This window comes from Heloderma suspectum, chromosome 15 (genome assembly GCF_057233095.1).
Source record: "Heloderma suspectum isolate Gila_16-S chromosome 15, 16-S_ref, whole genome shotgun sequence".
Lineage (NCBI taxonomy): Eukaryota > Metazoa > Chordata > Lepidosauria > Squamata > Helodermatidae > Heloderma > Heloderma suspectum.
In genome coordinates, this window is record NC_139472.1 from 17,951,914 (window position 1) to 17,969,170 (window position 17,257).

At 49.7% G+C, this 17,257-nt stretch overlaps 1 protein-coding gene across 1 annotated transcript in view; it reads left to right on the forward strand.

The window, feature by feature from the left end:
• EFHD2 (EF-hand domain family member D2) overlaps nucleotides 1-17,257 on the forward strand; it is a 23,905-nt gene continuing 6,648 nt past the window's right edge. Inside the window, exon 1 of the mRNA XM_084822277.1 lies at nucleotides 1-306. Within this exon, the coding sequence (XP_084678403.1) occupies nucleotides 74-306 (233 nt within the window). The 5' untranslated portion in view covers nucleotides 1-73. The remainder of the gene's footprint in view (nucleotides 307-17,257) is intronic.

Consider the following 17,257-nt stretch of genomic DNA (forward strand, 5'->3'; position numbering starts at 1 on the left):
CGCTGCCCGTCAGCGGCCGGGGCGGAGCCGGCGGCGGCGCGCCCGGCTCGCCCGCCCAGCCCGGCGCGCCGCGATGGCCACGGACGAGCTGGCCGGCAAGCTGAGCCGCCGCCTGGAGGCGGAGGAGCCCGCCGCGCCGGCCCCGGCCCCGGCCCCGGCCCCGGCCCCGGACGGCGGCGGGCCGGGCGGCGCGGCGCCCCCGCCGCAGCAGCCCCCGGGCGGCGCCCGCCGCGTCTTCAGCCCCTGCGCCGAGTTCCGCGAGTTCTCCCGGCGGCAGATCAAGGACATGGAGCGGCTCTTCCGCCAGTGAGTGGCGCCGGGCGGCGCGGGGGCCGCGGGCTGGGCGGCCGCGCCTCTGAGCATGGGCCGAGCGCCGCGGGGGCGAGCCTGCCGGGGCCCGCGCGCCCGGCTCCCGCCCCGCCTGGGCAGGCTTCCCTCTGGCCGCTCCCTCCCAGGCATCCCTCCTCCTTGTGGAAACGCACTCTGCACGAGCGCAGGGGCGCTCGCCTCTCGCCTCGCTTCCGCGGATTGAGGGGGCGAGCGCATCTGGAGGCCGTTCTCGATTTTCGGGGGGCTCCTGGGGCCCCAGTTTGGGGCGTTCCCTCCCCCACCCCCCATAATCCGAGCACCGGACTTCGTGGTGTAACGTCCACGTGCCAGAGACGCCCCCCCCACACACACACACACACACACATGCACGCGCACAGACCCCAACTCTGGAGAGGGGGCCTTTTGCTGGGCTTCCCCCCACCCCACAGCCCCAGAGCACTTCTGCTTTTCCTTCTCTGGGGACGTGGTGATGCTCGAGGGAGGCATGTTCTGTTGCCATGCGCTGGGGTTGCACATGGGTCGTGGTCTGGGAGCAGTGTTTGAATTGCGGAGGGGCCCTGGAGGAAGCCCGCAATCTCCATCTCCTGACACCTCCCCCCCCCAGCTTTCCTCCCTCCACCAGTAGCATTCTGAACCCCCCTTGTAATTCGAGTCCTGCTGCGGGGGCCAGAGAGGGAGCTTTGTTGCATGCACACACGGTGCACCATAATCGGCGCGGGGCACAGATGCCCCGCTGAATTCTCCTGTGTGAATGAAATTGCGCAAGGAGCATTGCTAAATGTAAAGGGGGAGAGGGAGGTGGCGGCAGCAGCAGCGGGGTCCAGAAGGGGCGAAAGAGGGGGATCTTCCCCATGGTTTTCCTTACCTGCTCTGAAATATTGCCCCCCGCCCGCCCCCGACACTCCTCCACCAGCAGCGGCAAGTTCTGCTTGTTTAGTATTCCGAGCACACCCACACCTGGGTGTCCAGGAGGCGAGGACAGACTCTGTGGAAGCCGTCACATTTTGTGCCTTCTCCAACCTCTCCGTCTTCCATCAGGAAGGAGCAGGTTCCATGACGAATGCGGCCGAGGCCAGACTGTTTAGTGGAATTCTGAAAAGGGGGCTTCTTCGTGTTCCCCTTGCCAAGAGAAAAAAAAACCATCAGGCCAAACCTCAAAAGAAATAAAAAGCGGTAGGGGTTCTGAGGCTGAAGCGGGCCATCCTAATTCTAGCAACGATACGTTGCAAAGCAGGTCGCTGGCCCTAATTTGAGCCTCAGCCTTTGATCGTGTGAAGGAGGAGGGTCCTCTGGGCATGTGCAAAGGGCCATTTTCTCACCGTTAGGATAACCTGCTCCCCCATACGCCTGGCGGTAGGGAGCCGTGGTGTGCCAAGATAGGTCTGAACGTCTGATTCTCTAAAGGAACGGAGGAAATGGCCTTGTGCGCAAAAAACGTTGGTCCGTGCATCTGTCTGGCGGTGGCTGTCCCAGCCCTACCTGGAGATGCTGTGGACCGAACCAGGGACCGTTTGCATGCAAAGCATGGCCTTTACCACTGAGCTTTACCACCCTTCCCCTTAAAGGCATGTCCAGATGGTAACTCAGGCCTTTACATTGTGATGAGCGCTGTCCATCAAATGCAGGCCCCACTCCTTATTTGGGCAGCCTCAAAGAAGTAAATCCTACCATGCAACCTCGAAATTCAGAGCATTCCCTCTTGTGCTTTCCCAAAGACCTGACACTCCCCACCCCCCTGTGTTCCTTGCGGGGGGGGGGGGGTTCCCATTCCAAAGGGTCGCATTGCAAGAACCATGTGGCTGGAGGAGGAGGAGGAGGAGGAAGAAATGGCTTGGCCCGGAATAAATTCCACACCTCCCCCTGCTTTTCCCTCTGCTGCAATCCACATCTGGGTTGGTCCCTGGCTCTGAACTTCCTAGGGCTTGCCTTCAGAGAATTGTTGTGCTCATTTGATTCGGATGAATGACGTTTATTTATTTATTTATTTATTTATTTATTTTATTAATCGCCCATCTGGCTGGTCACCCAGCCACTCTTAGAGCTGGTATACAGCATGCATTCCTGGACCTATCTAGTCAAAATGGAAGTCCCGTCGGTTCGGCACAGTGGTGGTTTTTGTGAATTCTAAATACATTCGGTAGCCCCAGAAAACGTTTTGTTTGGGGTTTTGTTAGTGACGTGAACTTAAACTGAAGTATTTAGCATCATGCCCAGATTGGCCTCTCGGTCATTCCCCCACCCCACCGCCCCCGGCCCCAAACTGGAAAGCCGCAAGCCTTTCCTCATTGGCAAAGAGAGGGGACTCTGCCCCAAGGTGACTGCAGTTTAATTCAGAGACTCGTAAACAGCCGCTTCGTCTGGGGCGAGTAGAAGACTTGGCAAGAGAGTTTTTGCTGGTTTTAATTCAAAGATTGTCAGAAGGCAATAAGGAGGGGAAAGCATGGTCTCTCTTTTCTTCTGAAATTAAGCCAGGGTTGCAAGTCTGGCACGATGTCAGCATCTGTGCCGGGTCCCCGTTAAATATTTCGGTCAGCATCTTTTGTTCCTAATTTCCCCCACCTTATCTTTTGTTGACCCAAGGCCCGTTTTGGCAAAGAGGCTGCGACTGTCTGCAGCAAGGGAAATCCAGAGTGAACTCCCCCCCACCCGAACACCTGACATTTCTTCTGAAGTTGCATGGTTTGAAATGCTCCCCCAGCTCTTTGGCTGTGGCACAAGGAGGGATAGCCAGCATGCAGCCAAAAAACAGGGGGAAATTTGCAGGCTTATGGTCAGAATTAAGATTGCCGGGAGAATTATCAACAACCTCACCCTAATGGCAGAAAGCAAAGAGGATCTAAAGGGTGAAAGTGGAGAGTGCAAAAGCTGGTTTGAAACTCAACATTCAAAAAACGAAGATCATGGCATCTGGCCCCATCACTTCCTGGCATATAGAAGGGGAAGAAATGGAAGCAGTGACAGATCTTATTTTCTTGGGCTCCAAGATCACCGCAGACGGTGACCGTAGCCATGAAATTAAAAGACGCTTGCTCCTTGGGAGGAAAGCTATGGCACACCTAGACAGCATAGTAAGAAGCAGAGACATCACCTTGCCGACAAAGGTCCGCATAATCCAAGCTATGGTTTTCCCAGTAGCAACGTATGGCTGTGAGAGCTGGACTATAAGGAAGGCTGAGTGCCGAAGAATTGATGCCTTCGAACTGTGGTGCTGGAGAAGACTCTTACGAGTCCCCTGGACTGCAAGGAGGTCCAATCAGTCCATCCTAAAGGAAATCAACCCTGAGTGCTCATTGGAAGGACAGATACTGAAGCTGAAGCTCCAATATTTTGACCACCTAATGAGAAGAGAAAACTCCCTGGAAAAGACCCTGATGCTGGGAAAGACTGAAGGCAAACGGAGAAGGGGACAACAGAGGATGAGATGGCTAGATAGCATCACGGATGCAGTGAATATGGACTTGAGCACGCTCCGGGAGAGAGCGCAGGACAGGAAGGCCTGGCGTGCTACGGTCCATGGGGTCACGAAGAGTCGGACACGACTGAACGACTGAACAACAACAACAACAAAATTGGGACAGGCTTTCCTGAACCCAGCATTCTGATCTTCCAAAAAAGAAAAGCAGAACACAGAGGAAGCATGCCCAGATGCAGATGAAGTGGTATCCAGTGTGTTGAGGCAGAGTTACATAGGAAGCTGCTTTATATCGAGTCAGACCCTGGGTCCCTCTAGGCCAGCATTGTCAACACTGACTGGCAGCGGCTCTCCAGGGTTTCAGGCAGGAGTTTTCCCAGCCCTACCTGGAGATGCTGGGGATCCAAGTTGGGACCTTCTGCATGCAAAGTGTGTGCTCTACCACTGAGCTATGCCCCCGAGGTTCTTGGATTCAGCTTGTGGTGATGACTAAGGAGTGGAGTTGATAAGAGGAGAATGAAACGATGAATAGTATAGATAAAGATGGCTTCAAAATGGGACTAGACCAGCCTTATCCAACCTGGGTCCTCCAGATGTGCTGGATTACAGCTCCAATCATTCTCAGCCAGCATGAAATGATGGGAGTTGCGTTCCAGCACATCTGGAGGGGCCCCAGGTTGGGGATAGCTGGATTAGTCAAATTTATAGGGAACGAGAGGTATATCAGTGGTTGCTAGTAAGGGTGTCCCTATGAAACTGCCATGTTTCGTGGCCATTACTTCTTATATGTCACCGAATGCAGGGGAAGGGATGACAGCGGGAAGGAGGGCTGTTCCCTTTGCGCCCTCCTTGCGAGCTTCCTGGAGGCATCTGATTGGCCCAGGTGGGAAACAAGGGTGCTGACTGAGTGGGCCCCACTCGGGCTCTCCTTGCGTCATCCTTACACCCTCCAGCGGACTCTTGTGCCTCTGTCCAAAACATGCCTCTGTCCGTGCACCATTTTGTTACTACAGTAAAATGCAATCTTGTTCAGAGGCTGCCCTTGGTTATTCGTAGCAGTTGTGAATCTGTCATATGTCTGTTGTTGTGGTTCACTTGTCTCCCCCTGACCCCTTGTATTCCTGTTCAGCCTTGGCACCTTTTTATTTCCAAAAGTCCCACTAATCAACAAATGCAGGAGTCTCTGTTGTGACAGCAATCCTAAGGAATTTCATTTCAGAACATGGGATCAGCCTCTCTCTTTGAGCCATGTTAGTTTATAGTGCTCTAAATTAGAATAATTGTTATTATTTATTTATGATGTCTATGCACAAACAGAGAGAGAGCGCGCGCATGCATGCAAGAGCATGTCTTATGAATCCAAACGTATGGGACAAAAGTGCGATTCAGCTCTGTGATCAGTGGTTTGCTTTGGCAGAGTTGAAACCTAAAACAGAACAGACAACGGGGCCACGCAAGTAGTTTGAAGCAGAGGGAGCATTAGCAAGTTTTTGCAAGATATAAAGAGAAGGACAAGTGGCCCCTGAGGAAGCAAATATTTCTGAATGCCTTGGGCTTATTGAAGCTTTTTCTGGCACCTGAGAACATTTTCTCTTCCGTTTTTAGAGGCAGTTGGTGCCTTTCCCTCTCTCTCTCTATCTCTCACTGGTTCTTTCACAAACTTGAAACCACCTTCTCTGAGCATTCCGAGAACACGAGACGTGATGATCAGGTTTCTTGGCTTCCTGTCTCTTCGGTTCCTTAATTTGCTTTTCTTCCGTGATCATGGGCTTCTTCTCTTCTCTCATTAACATGGAGTGTTTTTGTTGTATGGTTGTGACCGGCACAGTGTTATTTCAGCACTTCATCACATATTTAGAGTTTCTCCTCTTGGCACGCTCATTTTCCTGCTCATCCACTTTCGAAACACCCTTACCCTTTCCCACCCTCCATTCCTCCCCACTTCAGAACTTGATCTTGAAGGTTCTGCCCTCACTTGCCATCACTTATCATCATTATTTTTCTATCTGCTTGCCCTCACTTGCCATCTCTTATCATCATTATGTTTCTTTCTGCTTGCCCTCACTTGCCATCATTTATCATCATTATGTTTCTTTCTGCTTGCCCTCACTTGCCATCTCTTATCATCATTATGTTTCTTTCTGCTTGCCCTCACTTGCCATCGCTTATCATCATTATGTTTCTTTCTGCTTGCCCTCACTTGCCATCACTTATCATCACTATGTTTCTTTCTGCTTGCCCTCACTTGCCATCGCTTATCATCATTATGTTTCTTTCTGCTTGCCCTCGCTTGCCATCACTTATCATCATTATGTTTATTTCTGTTTCACCAAACTGTCCTTTATGGGCAAGCAGTAGAACTGCAAGATTACAACCCCCCACCTACGCAGGATACATTGCATGGTCACGCTTAAGTCATTGTGCCATCCCATAATCTCCTCGGCATCCCACTTTTGCCCAGAGCCTTTGACGGGAGGAGTTCTGCCCTAGTCATCCTGAAGCTTTTCCCCCTGAACTAAGAGGAGGCCTGCCTGACTTTCTAAGAAGACCCTGCTAAGAGTGAAAGTGATCAGCTTGTCATTGGAGAACTCCTTCTCACTGCTGTGTTTCTGCATGAGTTCCTGATCCGGGCACGCCTCTTGATTGGAAGGAGACCAGCCCAGAGCTGGGACCCATAAAGAGATCCAACAGGCACCCTCTTCTGAGGACAGCTGTCGTGTCTCTTCCTCTTGTAAGATGGATTCATTTGATCGCTCTCATTGCAAAGACCTGGCAGAATTGTTCATCCAAGAGGACGCGGATTGGAAGGGATACCCCAGCCTTTCCCAACCTGACACCCTCCAGATGTGGTGAACTACAACTCCCAGCATCCCCCAGCCAGCATAGCTGGCTGGGGGATGCTGGGAGTTGTACTTCAACACATCTGGAGGACTCCAAGTTGGGAACGGCTGGGATACACCAACTGCCGTGATTTGCACAGACAGCCTCCATTTATTCCTGCTTGGCCCTTTTTACTTTTACAAATAAAGCAGAAAACTGGGAGATACTATAAACGTTTTAATCAGCGTGACCAGCTGCTGATTGGAAAGGAGAATTTTAAAAAAATTAATGTCTATTTTATTTTTTAAGGCAAATCTTTCCCCCGCTTGGTGTTACCCAGATCAATGCAATTTAGCAATGCAGTTTGTCATAAATAATACTTTGTGACTTGATCTTAACTACACAGCAGCCTTCCTCAACCTGGTGCCTTCCAGATGTGGCAGAGTGCAACCTCCATCATGTTGTGCTTATAAAATCTCCATCATGTTGTGCGCTGGCACAGGATAATGGGAGTTGTAGCGTCACACATCTGTAAAGCACCACTTTGGAGAAGGCTGCTGTACACGAATACAATAATTCATAATTATTGTAAAGAAGAGAGTCAGAGTAAGGATAGAAAGAAATGACAGGCCACCTCTACTCCATTTGCACTGCAGGATGCCTGCAATCATTCTGGGTCGGGGGGGGGACGGGACACTGATTTGTAACAGCCATGTTTTAAGTCAGAGCATCATAACCGCAACTTACGTCCATCCATCAATTTGGGCAGAGCTTCAAAGCAGGACACAAGGGGAATAGCCTTCCCTTGACTGAGTTTACTCTAGGGATGCTGGAGAAATGTGAGGCGGACTAAAATGAGCTCGGATTTCTAAGAATCCAACCTACGAAATCCGCTGCAGGATGGCCCCCTCAGGCCCCGCGGAGTCCGTGGACTTCCGGATCTTTTTTTTAACTTCCTTGAAATTTACGCATATTTATTCATAGGAAAATACACACGTTTCTGCTGAGACTGGTAAAAATAAGCGGGGAAATGTTTGTTCATTTATTTATTTACAATATTTGTATACTGCTCCATATCTAGAACAGATTTTGGAGGGGTGAACACAAGAGATAAAACAGTGAAAGGATACAAAGATTAAAACACCAGATTAAAAGTATGCTGTTTTTAAAAGCAGGATACCAATAGTAACCGGGACTGGTCAATTAAGGAATGCCTCCTGGAACAGTGCTGTTTTCAGGAGGTGGCAGTAGCAGCACAGTGCTGGTGCCTGCCTGACCTCCAGGGACAGGGAGTTCCAAAGAAAGGGGCCACCACACAGAAGGCTCTTCTCCTGGTAGACTCCAGTCGGGCATAGGTCCATGTGGAACCACCAGGAGCAAGCTCTCCGATGACCTCAGTGACCAGGCACGTTGGTAAGGGAGAAGGCGCTCTCTCAGGTATCCTGGTCCCAAGTTGTTCAGGGTTACACTGGGACTAACACCTTAAACCTGGCCTGGTAGCGAATAGGCAGCCAGTGCAGTTCCGTCAGCAAAGGAGTTGCAGGCTAGAAAGGGGCAGCTCCTGACAACAGCGGAGCTGCTGCATTTTGCACTAGCTCCAGCTTCCGGACCAGCCTCAAGGGCAGCCCCACATGGACCGCATTGCAGTAATCCAGTCTTGAGGTTACCAGTGCCTGTACCACTGTGGCCAAGCTATCCCTGCCCAGGAGAGGCCGTAGTTGAAAGGAGCGGGGGACAATATGCTAAATGTTACGTATTAAGGTAAATTATGTAAGTCCTTGCGAAACCTCTCGCGGAATTATTTGCGTATTTTTCCTCACAACAAGGGGGGAAAAATCAAATCCGCCTGTGAACGAATGATGGAACAAAAGGCGCCCGACAATCCGGGAAACACAGACAGAGCAGGTTTTACACCATCCGTACATCCCCAGTTTCCACTGCCTCTGAACATGGAAGCTCTGTACATCATTACTTTCGATCAGTGGCTCCTGATAGACCTCTCTTCTGTGAATCTGTCGTAAAGCTGTCTCCGTCTGCAGCCATCCTCCCCACCCCATCCTGTGACAGTGAGTTCCATCAGTGAATTATCCACTCTCTTGCTTTCTCCCCGGTCCCTGATTTTTGTGATCCGGGGTTGGGAGATGAGGCCAGGTTGGCGAGATCTGCAGCGACGAAGATTTGTACGGCCCGGGGCCAGCTGGTACAAGGATTGCGCTCTCTGCTTTTGACAATAAAACGTCCGCAGCTTGAGTGCCTGGGTTCGTTGGCTACTGGGAACTTGTGGTGGAATTGTCACTCAACGCCTCCCCACTGCTGTCTCCTGCCAGATTGGGGCGTGCGTGTGTGTGTGTGTGTGTGTGTGTGCATGCGCAAGAGTGTCAAACCGTTGCTGGTTTTCAAACAACCCCATTGATATGCTTTGTCACCCTGCGTCTGTTCGAACGCTGAACTAATCTTAGCGGCCAGCAAGCCGGTTGGCACTTTCAAACGCAGGATGTTTGAGCAAGAGCTGGGCTGTTTGCCAGTTCCCTCGCGCTTCTCGAGTGCAGCCTTTGTGTCGGAAATGACTAAGTCTCCGTTTTGTGTTGCAAAGGTAAGCCGGCGAACAGAGCTGTGGTTGGCTTTCGGTTGCACACTGCGCTTTGGGGCTGACGCCATTACCCGGCACGCTTGGGCAGCTTCCTCTGGCCCATGGATGCTGAAAGGGCCCCTGCAAAACCGTGCAGACCCCACAGAAACAGGAGCCATGCTGGATCAAGGGTCCATCGAATCCAGCATGGCTTGAAGGCGATGGGCACTGAAAATGGAGGCTCTACAGAGCCACCCTTTATAATAACAGTAAACTCTTGCTTCAGTTGTAGGTTCATACGTAGCCCATATGGCAACATCCAGACACAAGAGCGGGGAGCAGGTACCGAGGTTTGCAGAAGGGGCATCCGCCCCCCTCACAACCCCCTCCCCACAACCTAGTGAGGACTGAGTTTGCTGAGTGCTCATGAGATGCTGACTGTTGTGGTGTGGGGGGTAGAAAATTGGTGCAGGGTGTGGAAAAAACGAAATAGAGGGTTCCTGAAGAGGGCATATCAGACTTTGATGCAGGCTCGAGATGTCACAACTGATAGCTGGTGATAGACCTGTCGTTCCTGAATTTGTCCAAACGTGAAACCCGTATCTGTTGGTTTTCCAGGACTTAGGGTCAAACTATGTTAATCGCTTGTAAGAGATTAACATGCACAGATTTTTTTTTTAAATAAAAAAACGTAAATAGCCACCATGGGGGTGCAGGATCAGGACTCGGAGGAGGGCTTGAACCTTTCTCCTCCACAATCCTGGCAAAAATTCCCCCCTCCCCCAAAATGCTGTCCCTGGGAGGGAATCGTCAGTTGGAAACTTTGGAGAAGGGGGATGGATGATTTTCAGTATGAGCATGCCAAGTGGAAAAGATGAACCCTCTCCCTGCATGCTGTGAGCCTGGTCCTGTGGGGTAGGGGGGGTGGGGTGGGGGGGCTCTTTAATTTTTCAAATCTGCGTATGCTAATTGCATGCAAGCAATTAACGTAGCATCTAGTTCACTCTTAAAAGACAGCTGGAGGGAACGTTGGTGTGTCGTCGTCCCCCCCCCCAAATGTTGAATCATAACATTTCCCAATGCCTTAAATCCGCCTTCCCCAACCTGGTGTCTTGCAGATGGGTTGGACTGCAACTCCTATGCTGGCTGGGAAGGATGGGAGTTGGAGTCCAACACATTTGTGCAGCGCCAGGTAGGAAAGGCTTTCTCTGAATCGACTGAGACCCGATTTGGGCATGTGTGCAAAAGATGTCAAAACACAACTTTAGAAAAAACCCTGCACAGTGCTATAATTTTACAAGTGGGAAAACCAGCTGAATTAAAATCACTTAATGGGTTTTAAATGTTATTTTATTCAAACAAATTCTGAACGTCTCTTGGAAATGTACTGGGATAACAATAATATATGAAGCCTTGAAGGCCGGTCCCTCTGGAAGCCAGTCAAAGCTTGAGAGACAGACAGGGTGCAGTAAGTGCAAAAGTAGGACGATGCTTCCAGATCCTGGCTGCATGGTTGGAACCACTGCCACCAATTTTGGGGAGGGGCGTGTGACAACAGACCTCAAATATCCCCTTCGCATGTGTTGTCCGTTCCCGCCTTCTGCCCCATGGTTTCTTGAGCTGTCCCTTTTAACGCTGAGCCCTTTGAGATCATCACAACCACTGTGGCGTGTTGTGGTGCCTAAACGGTCACCCAGGAAATGTGAGTGTATCTGCAACAATGAACAGTTAGTGTGACCCGCTCATGAGAAAAAGAGGCAGGAAAACAAAGGAGCAGACTTTCCCTTTGGCACGAAAAGAAAGGCCCCATTTTCCCAGCTGAGCCTGGTGTGAGCAATTTGCACACACGTATCTGAGTTTAATCAGCTTTACAAAATAATCATACGGATTAATCTTGTAGTCCCGGAGTGAGGAAACGTGGTAGACCAGCGGGCCTCTTCCTTCTTAACTGCTGTGGTCGGGAGGCGGCTGAGAATTAGTCGCTGATCAGAATAATACTGGGAAACTTCTGCCTACTTAGAAACACCACAATTCTCTGTGTAATTATGTCGGTAGCCTGAGTTTAAAATTAAGCCTGTGTTCATCAAACAGGCGTGGCAAAGTTGGCGAAGAGACCGAGCCACGAGGCAGGACAGTCCTGTGTTCGAATTTCCCTTCTGCTAGGGACTTACTAGGTGGTCTTGGGCAAGTCACAATCTCTTTTAGCTCCCCCCGTCTTCAAGTAGGAGGTGGCAGTGCTGGCGTACCTTACCCCAATGTTGTAACACTAACAATAATAAATGTTAAATTGTATTTCTTATCACTGGAGCAACATATGGAACTGCCTCATCCATCCATCCACCTATCCATCCATCCATCCACATTGGTCCATCTAAGCCAGTATTGTCTACACTGACTGGCAGCAATGGCTCTCCAGGTTTCAGGAAGGAGTCTTTGTCGGCCTTGCCTGGAGATTAGACCTGGGGCCTTTTGTATGAAAAGCAGGTCCTCCCTGCTCCAAAAGTGATGCCCTTCCCCACAGAGTTTGTAAATAAGACTAGTTCATAGCAGGGATGGCGTGGGTGCCCAATTCTGTCCAGGAATCAAGTGTAACCACCCCTGCCCGCACCCCTGAGCCACACTCGCTGAGCCCCTGCCCCTTCTCACCCCGTGCCTGCTCTCGGCAAATGGCCTGCACTCGGCCTTGTCAATGGCCGTGTTGAGCTTCGCAGTTGCCATTTTTTGAGAAATAAAATGGTGATTGCAAAAATGCGCATTTTTGCAAACGTGCATATTCGCATATGGGAAAATTCACTTTTTGTGAATGCACACAGTTGCGTATGCACAAAAAGGCGCATTTTTGCAAAATGAACATTTTCACACATACACAAATATACGCATTCCAAAACACACATTTTTGTGCATACGCAAATATGCACATTTTGTGATTGCCATTTTATTTCTCAAAAATGGTGACCACGAAGCTCGACGAGGTCGCCGGGGTGAGTGTGGGCTGCTCACCAAGCACAGGAGGGGCTCAAGCATGGTCCGGGGCCTGGCGAGCAGGGGCTGGGCAGGCACCCGGAGAACCCAGATGAGGATGAGTTCGCACATCCCTAGCTATGTAGTCAAGCTGCTTTCACAGGTAAGAATGCCGCCTTGTCTCCTAAAGCGGTGTGTTCCTGTGAATATGGTTCCTGCAGCCTGTCATGTTGAACACAGCAGTGTTTGAACTCATAAATTTCCCCCTAGAATTGTGACACTGGGTTCTCAGGTAGGTCCTGTCCTAAGGCCTGTTTGTTTAATGTATTTAGGGCACAATCCTATGCATGTTTACACAGGAAAAGCTCCTACAGTTCCCAGCATGGCCCAGACAGCATTAAATTTTTCTCCCACTTTACCTCCAAGGGAAGCATATTTTATTCTTGCGACAACCCTGTGAGGTAGGTGTTAGGTGGAGAGGGAAGGAGAGAGAGAGAAAAAACTGGTCTATGGTCATCCACTGTGCGGCCGCGGTGGCTTGTGCAGCCGCGGTGGCTTAGTGGTTAAGACGCTGAACTGCAGACCGGAAGGTCGGCAGGACAGCAGTTCGAGACCCAAGTGCCGCGTGAGTGAGCTCCCGTCTTCAGTCCCAGCTCCTGCCAACCTAGCAGTTCGAAAGCAAGAAATTGCAAGTAGATAAATAGGTACTGCCTTGGTGGGAAAGGTGACAGCGTTCCGCGCACCTCGGTGTTCAGTCATGCCAGTCACATGACCATGGAAGCGTCTTCAGACAGCGCTGGCTCTTCGGCTTAGAAACGGGGATGAGCACCGAACCCTAGAGTCGGACACGACTGGTTGGGGACACCTTTACCTTTATCTTTTTATGGTCATCCACTAAGCTTTCTGCTTGAATTGGGATTTGAACCTGAATTGGGATTTAACACTCTGATGCAGGGGTCCGCAACTTTTCTAGGTCAGTGGGCACATTTGGCGCATTTAGGATTTTGATAGAGTGTTCTGGGCACACTCACAAAATGGCTGCCATTTTCATTAAATGGCTGCCACGGTGGGTGTGGCCGGTCACAAAACACTCATTTCCCCGAAGGCAAATGGGGAGACTAAGAAGAAAAGTCACTTGCCCAAGAGCCTAAGTCCACGGCAAAGGTGGCGTCTGAGCTCCAAAACACAAGACCACTCTGTTGAACCCAAATAAAGAGGGCCCTGGAGGGCACCCTTTGCCTTGCAGCATCCCAGCTAAAAAAATAATATTTTTTTTTAAAAAAATTGGTGGAAGATTGAGCTGTCTATGTCCCCAACATTAAAAGCATCCTTATTCTAAAGGCCTCGGCCTCAAATGGACCATAAGCGGTCAGGTTTGTAAGCCTCAAATTGGCACCTTGGAGGCTTCCTCTCAACTACGAAACAACCACCTCCATTTCAAGAGAGCACGTAAAAACACCCCAGGGTACATTTAGTGGTTTGGCATCCGTTCCAGTGGTCTGAAGCACACCCAGAGCTGACGGGAGTGCATTGCTAAAATCTACTCAGCCAATTATTTTTAAGCTTTGCCTGTTTTTTGAAACGTTTCAAATCTGGACAGTCTGCAAATGTTTTCCAGAGCAAAGGTGTGTGGGACCCCGGAGTTAAATGGAAGGTGGTCCCAGCCTCCCACAACCCTCATTGCTCAGCTACCAATTTTGTGTGTGTGTGTGTGTGTGTGTGTGTGTGTGTGAGAGAGAGAGAGAGCTAGAGAGGGAGGGTATACTTGCCACCACCTTTTCACTTTCCTTTAGCATGCTGGTCAGCCGTGTGTGCCTTAATTCTGGGGTCTCCCAACACGGTGCCCAACACCTCTCTTGGCGCCCACGTCCCTGCCCCTTCTGATCTTAATTTTATTTCTTAAGATTTTCTTACACATGGAGGTTCGCCATGCTGCGCTCCAGTACCCTCTTTACTGGGGTTCAAAAGAGAGTCGATTATTTCTTTTGGAGTGCAGGATTCACCTCTGTCTTGCACTTGGGTTCTTGGGCAAGTTACTTTTCTTTTAGTCTTCCCACTTGTCTTCTGGGAAATAAGTGTTTTGTGACTGGCCATGCCCACCGTGGCAGCCATTTTATGATTGGGCAAGCCCCCATGGCAGCCGTTTTATGAATGGGCAAGCCCCTATGGCAGCCATTTTGTGAGAATGCTCTCACACTCACAACATGCTCTCAAAATTCCAAATGTGCTCATGACCCAAAGAGGTTGGGGACCCCTGCAAATGCCAAATATCACTTGAAAGTACCACAGTGGAGCATGTAACATAGGTTAGCAGTGAGAGCTTATACCCATAAGCATGTTATGCAGTGGGATTTCCATTACGCAACTGGCAGAAAACCACACTTCCTTTGTCCTAAAATACACAAAAAGCAACGGAAGGTGTTTTGGTCCATAAGAAAAATCCATGGTTGGGGAACACCTCTTTGAGTCAGGAAGACTTCTGCCTGCCACCATCATCACGATCTCTTCACCACCACCACCATGGCACACCTGAACGCCTCCACAGCTCTGCTCTGCGTAGGTTTTCGCTTTTGTTGGTTTATAAGATTTACGATAAGGCATATTTGCAGGCCGCAGTGCAAAGAGAATCACGCCCTTATCGTTCCGACGAAAAGGCGACGTTTCCTCTCTGGTTCCTGAACCGGACTTTGGATTAGCGAAAGGAGGCCTGGTTCAGAGTTAGCAGCCAGCTCTGTTCCTTGAAGCCTTCATGCAGGAGATCGAATGAGTGACTATTGCTTTTGTGACCCGGTCGGAGTGCCAGACATATTTGGAATCCTATTTTGAGGGGAAGAACACTTGGATGATTTTGAGGTTCAGGGCTAAGCACCCCTTCTCTCTTCTCCCCTACCAGTGCTTTCCCAGTGCTGCTTTGCTTTTTAAAAACAGAAATCGCAGCATTGCAACAGCGCCTTACGATGCCTTCTCCAAACTGGATCCCTCCAGGTGTTTTGGACTACAACTCCCATCATTCCTGACCATTGGCTACACTGGTGGTCTTATGTTGTTTGGGGGCACGTTGTCCCTTTCCCTTTCTCATGTAGTCACAGGTCTTTCCGGACACTACACTGCCTTTTGCCAGCTCAACATTCTATGACTGCCAGCTGATCCGAAGAAATTGGGTGTTATCCCATGTAGCGTGGCACTTTGGGTGTATGTGTGTGTAAATGCATGCGCACACACAGAGAGACACACATTGATCTAGATCAATACAGCTCCTTGCATTTGGGGGCTCTTGGGAGGCATGGCTACAGGGATTTTCACAACAAATGAGTGTTTGCACTTAAAAATTTAGCAACATACCACTGGGTGCCGCGACAAGTATCCTGTTTCCCAGACCTTACTTCACATTCGTGTGTGTGTGTGCTTGTGTGTTTGTAAGGTCCAAAATAGGGCAGCAAGGTTGTTAACCAACGAGCTCATGTTACGCCAGTACTTTTCCAGCTGCACTGGCTGCCAGTCCATTTCCAGGCCCGACTCAAAGTGCTGGTATTAACATTCAAAGCCCTAAATGGCTTGGGGCCAGGTTATCTGAAGGATTGCCTCCTCCCATCTGTGCCTGCCCGGACCCTAAGATCATCCTCAGCGGCCCTTCTCCGTGAGCCCCTGCCAAAGGAAGTGAGGAGGGTGGCTGCTAGGAGGAGAGCCTTTTCTGCTGTGGCACCCCGGCTGTGGAAGGAGCTCCCTAGGGAGGTTCGCCTGGCACCTACATTGTATTCCTTCTGGTGCCAGGTGAAGACCTTTTTATTTTCCCAGGCATTTTAGCATTTCAGCTTTCTTGACTTTTAGCTTTGCTGTTTTAAATCTGTATTTTAAATCTCTGCATTGCTGCTGGGTTTTATTCTGGTTTTATTCTGGTTGTATTGTTATATTGTGGTTTTAATGTTTTTTATATTGTTTTACTGGATGCTTTTTGGTTTTAATTTTTGTAAACCGCCCAGAGAGCTTTGGCTATTAGGCGGTATAGAAATAAATAAATAAATAGGCTGGGGACACCTTATTTTGTGTCAGCATTACACACGGGAGGTTGTCCTAGAAGTTGCAGGAGACAGAATAAGTCCTCCGGTTGTGCGTTTTGGTGGCAGATGGGTTTTTAGTGTCCTATCTGGTTCACCCCACAGCATTCTACTTCCTTTGGACAAAAATGTTGAAATAAAGTCAACGCTCAAAAAGTATGAACTGACTTAAGCAACGCTGAGTCTTTTGTAAGTGAACGAGTTTCTTTTGAAAACTGGGCACTGAGTATTTTAGGCATTTTAAAGTTTTGCCAACTGCTCTGTTTTCATCTGTTGCTGCAACTGGTGGCGAATTTTAATCATGCAATGGGTTTTCTCATTGTTTCTTGATATTTTAACATTGTAAACCGCCGTGGAACAAGGCCGGCATATAAAAATTTTAAACAAAGCAAGTTGGACCAGTGATGAAAAGGTCTACGTGGTTCATTTCAAAAGGGCTGGATGCACCCGATCTTGTCTGATCTCGGAAGCTAAGCAGGGTCAGCCCTGGTTAGCTCTTGATTCTATGTTGCTTTGAAGACTTGGGTTGGCCCCCAAAGGTGGGATTTTTAAAAACGGGGGTTTTTACTGAGGCTTGCAGATTGTGTTTAAATGGATCGACACAGCTCCCTGTTTGTGAAGGGCTTTGTGTCTGCTTCCCGCAGCTTTGAGGTGGGCCAGTTACTATGTTCGTCAGTTCAACCCTCATTTTCCTCACTACCCCCAGTTTGGAAAAGTATTCAGGTTGGAAAATTCAGGCTGGAAAAATAACACCTTGTTACAACAATGCTGGTTTGCAAAACTGGACGGAGAACGTGAAAAGGACAAAATGTGCTGCTCTGCACATGTCACTGGCTAATCTATAACCACTCGACTGAAGGAGAAGCACGGACAAACGCAGCAATAAGAGGTCTTGGGGGGCCCTAAAGATTAATTGATTTATTGTGGTGGACCAGGAGGGACAGGGAGTTTCCATTGGTGTGGGAAGGGGATGGGAAGCCAACTTGTATGGATATCATGAACTAATAATTATTTAGGGCAGGGGCGGGCGGGCTGTGGTTCTTGGCTTAGTTCCATATGGCTCTTGGCCTAAGTTCCAAAGCAAGTGATACATTCAGGCCACTGGCAAGC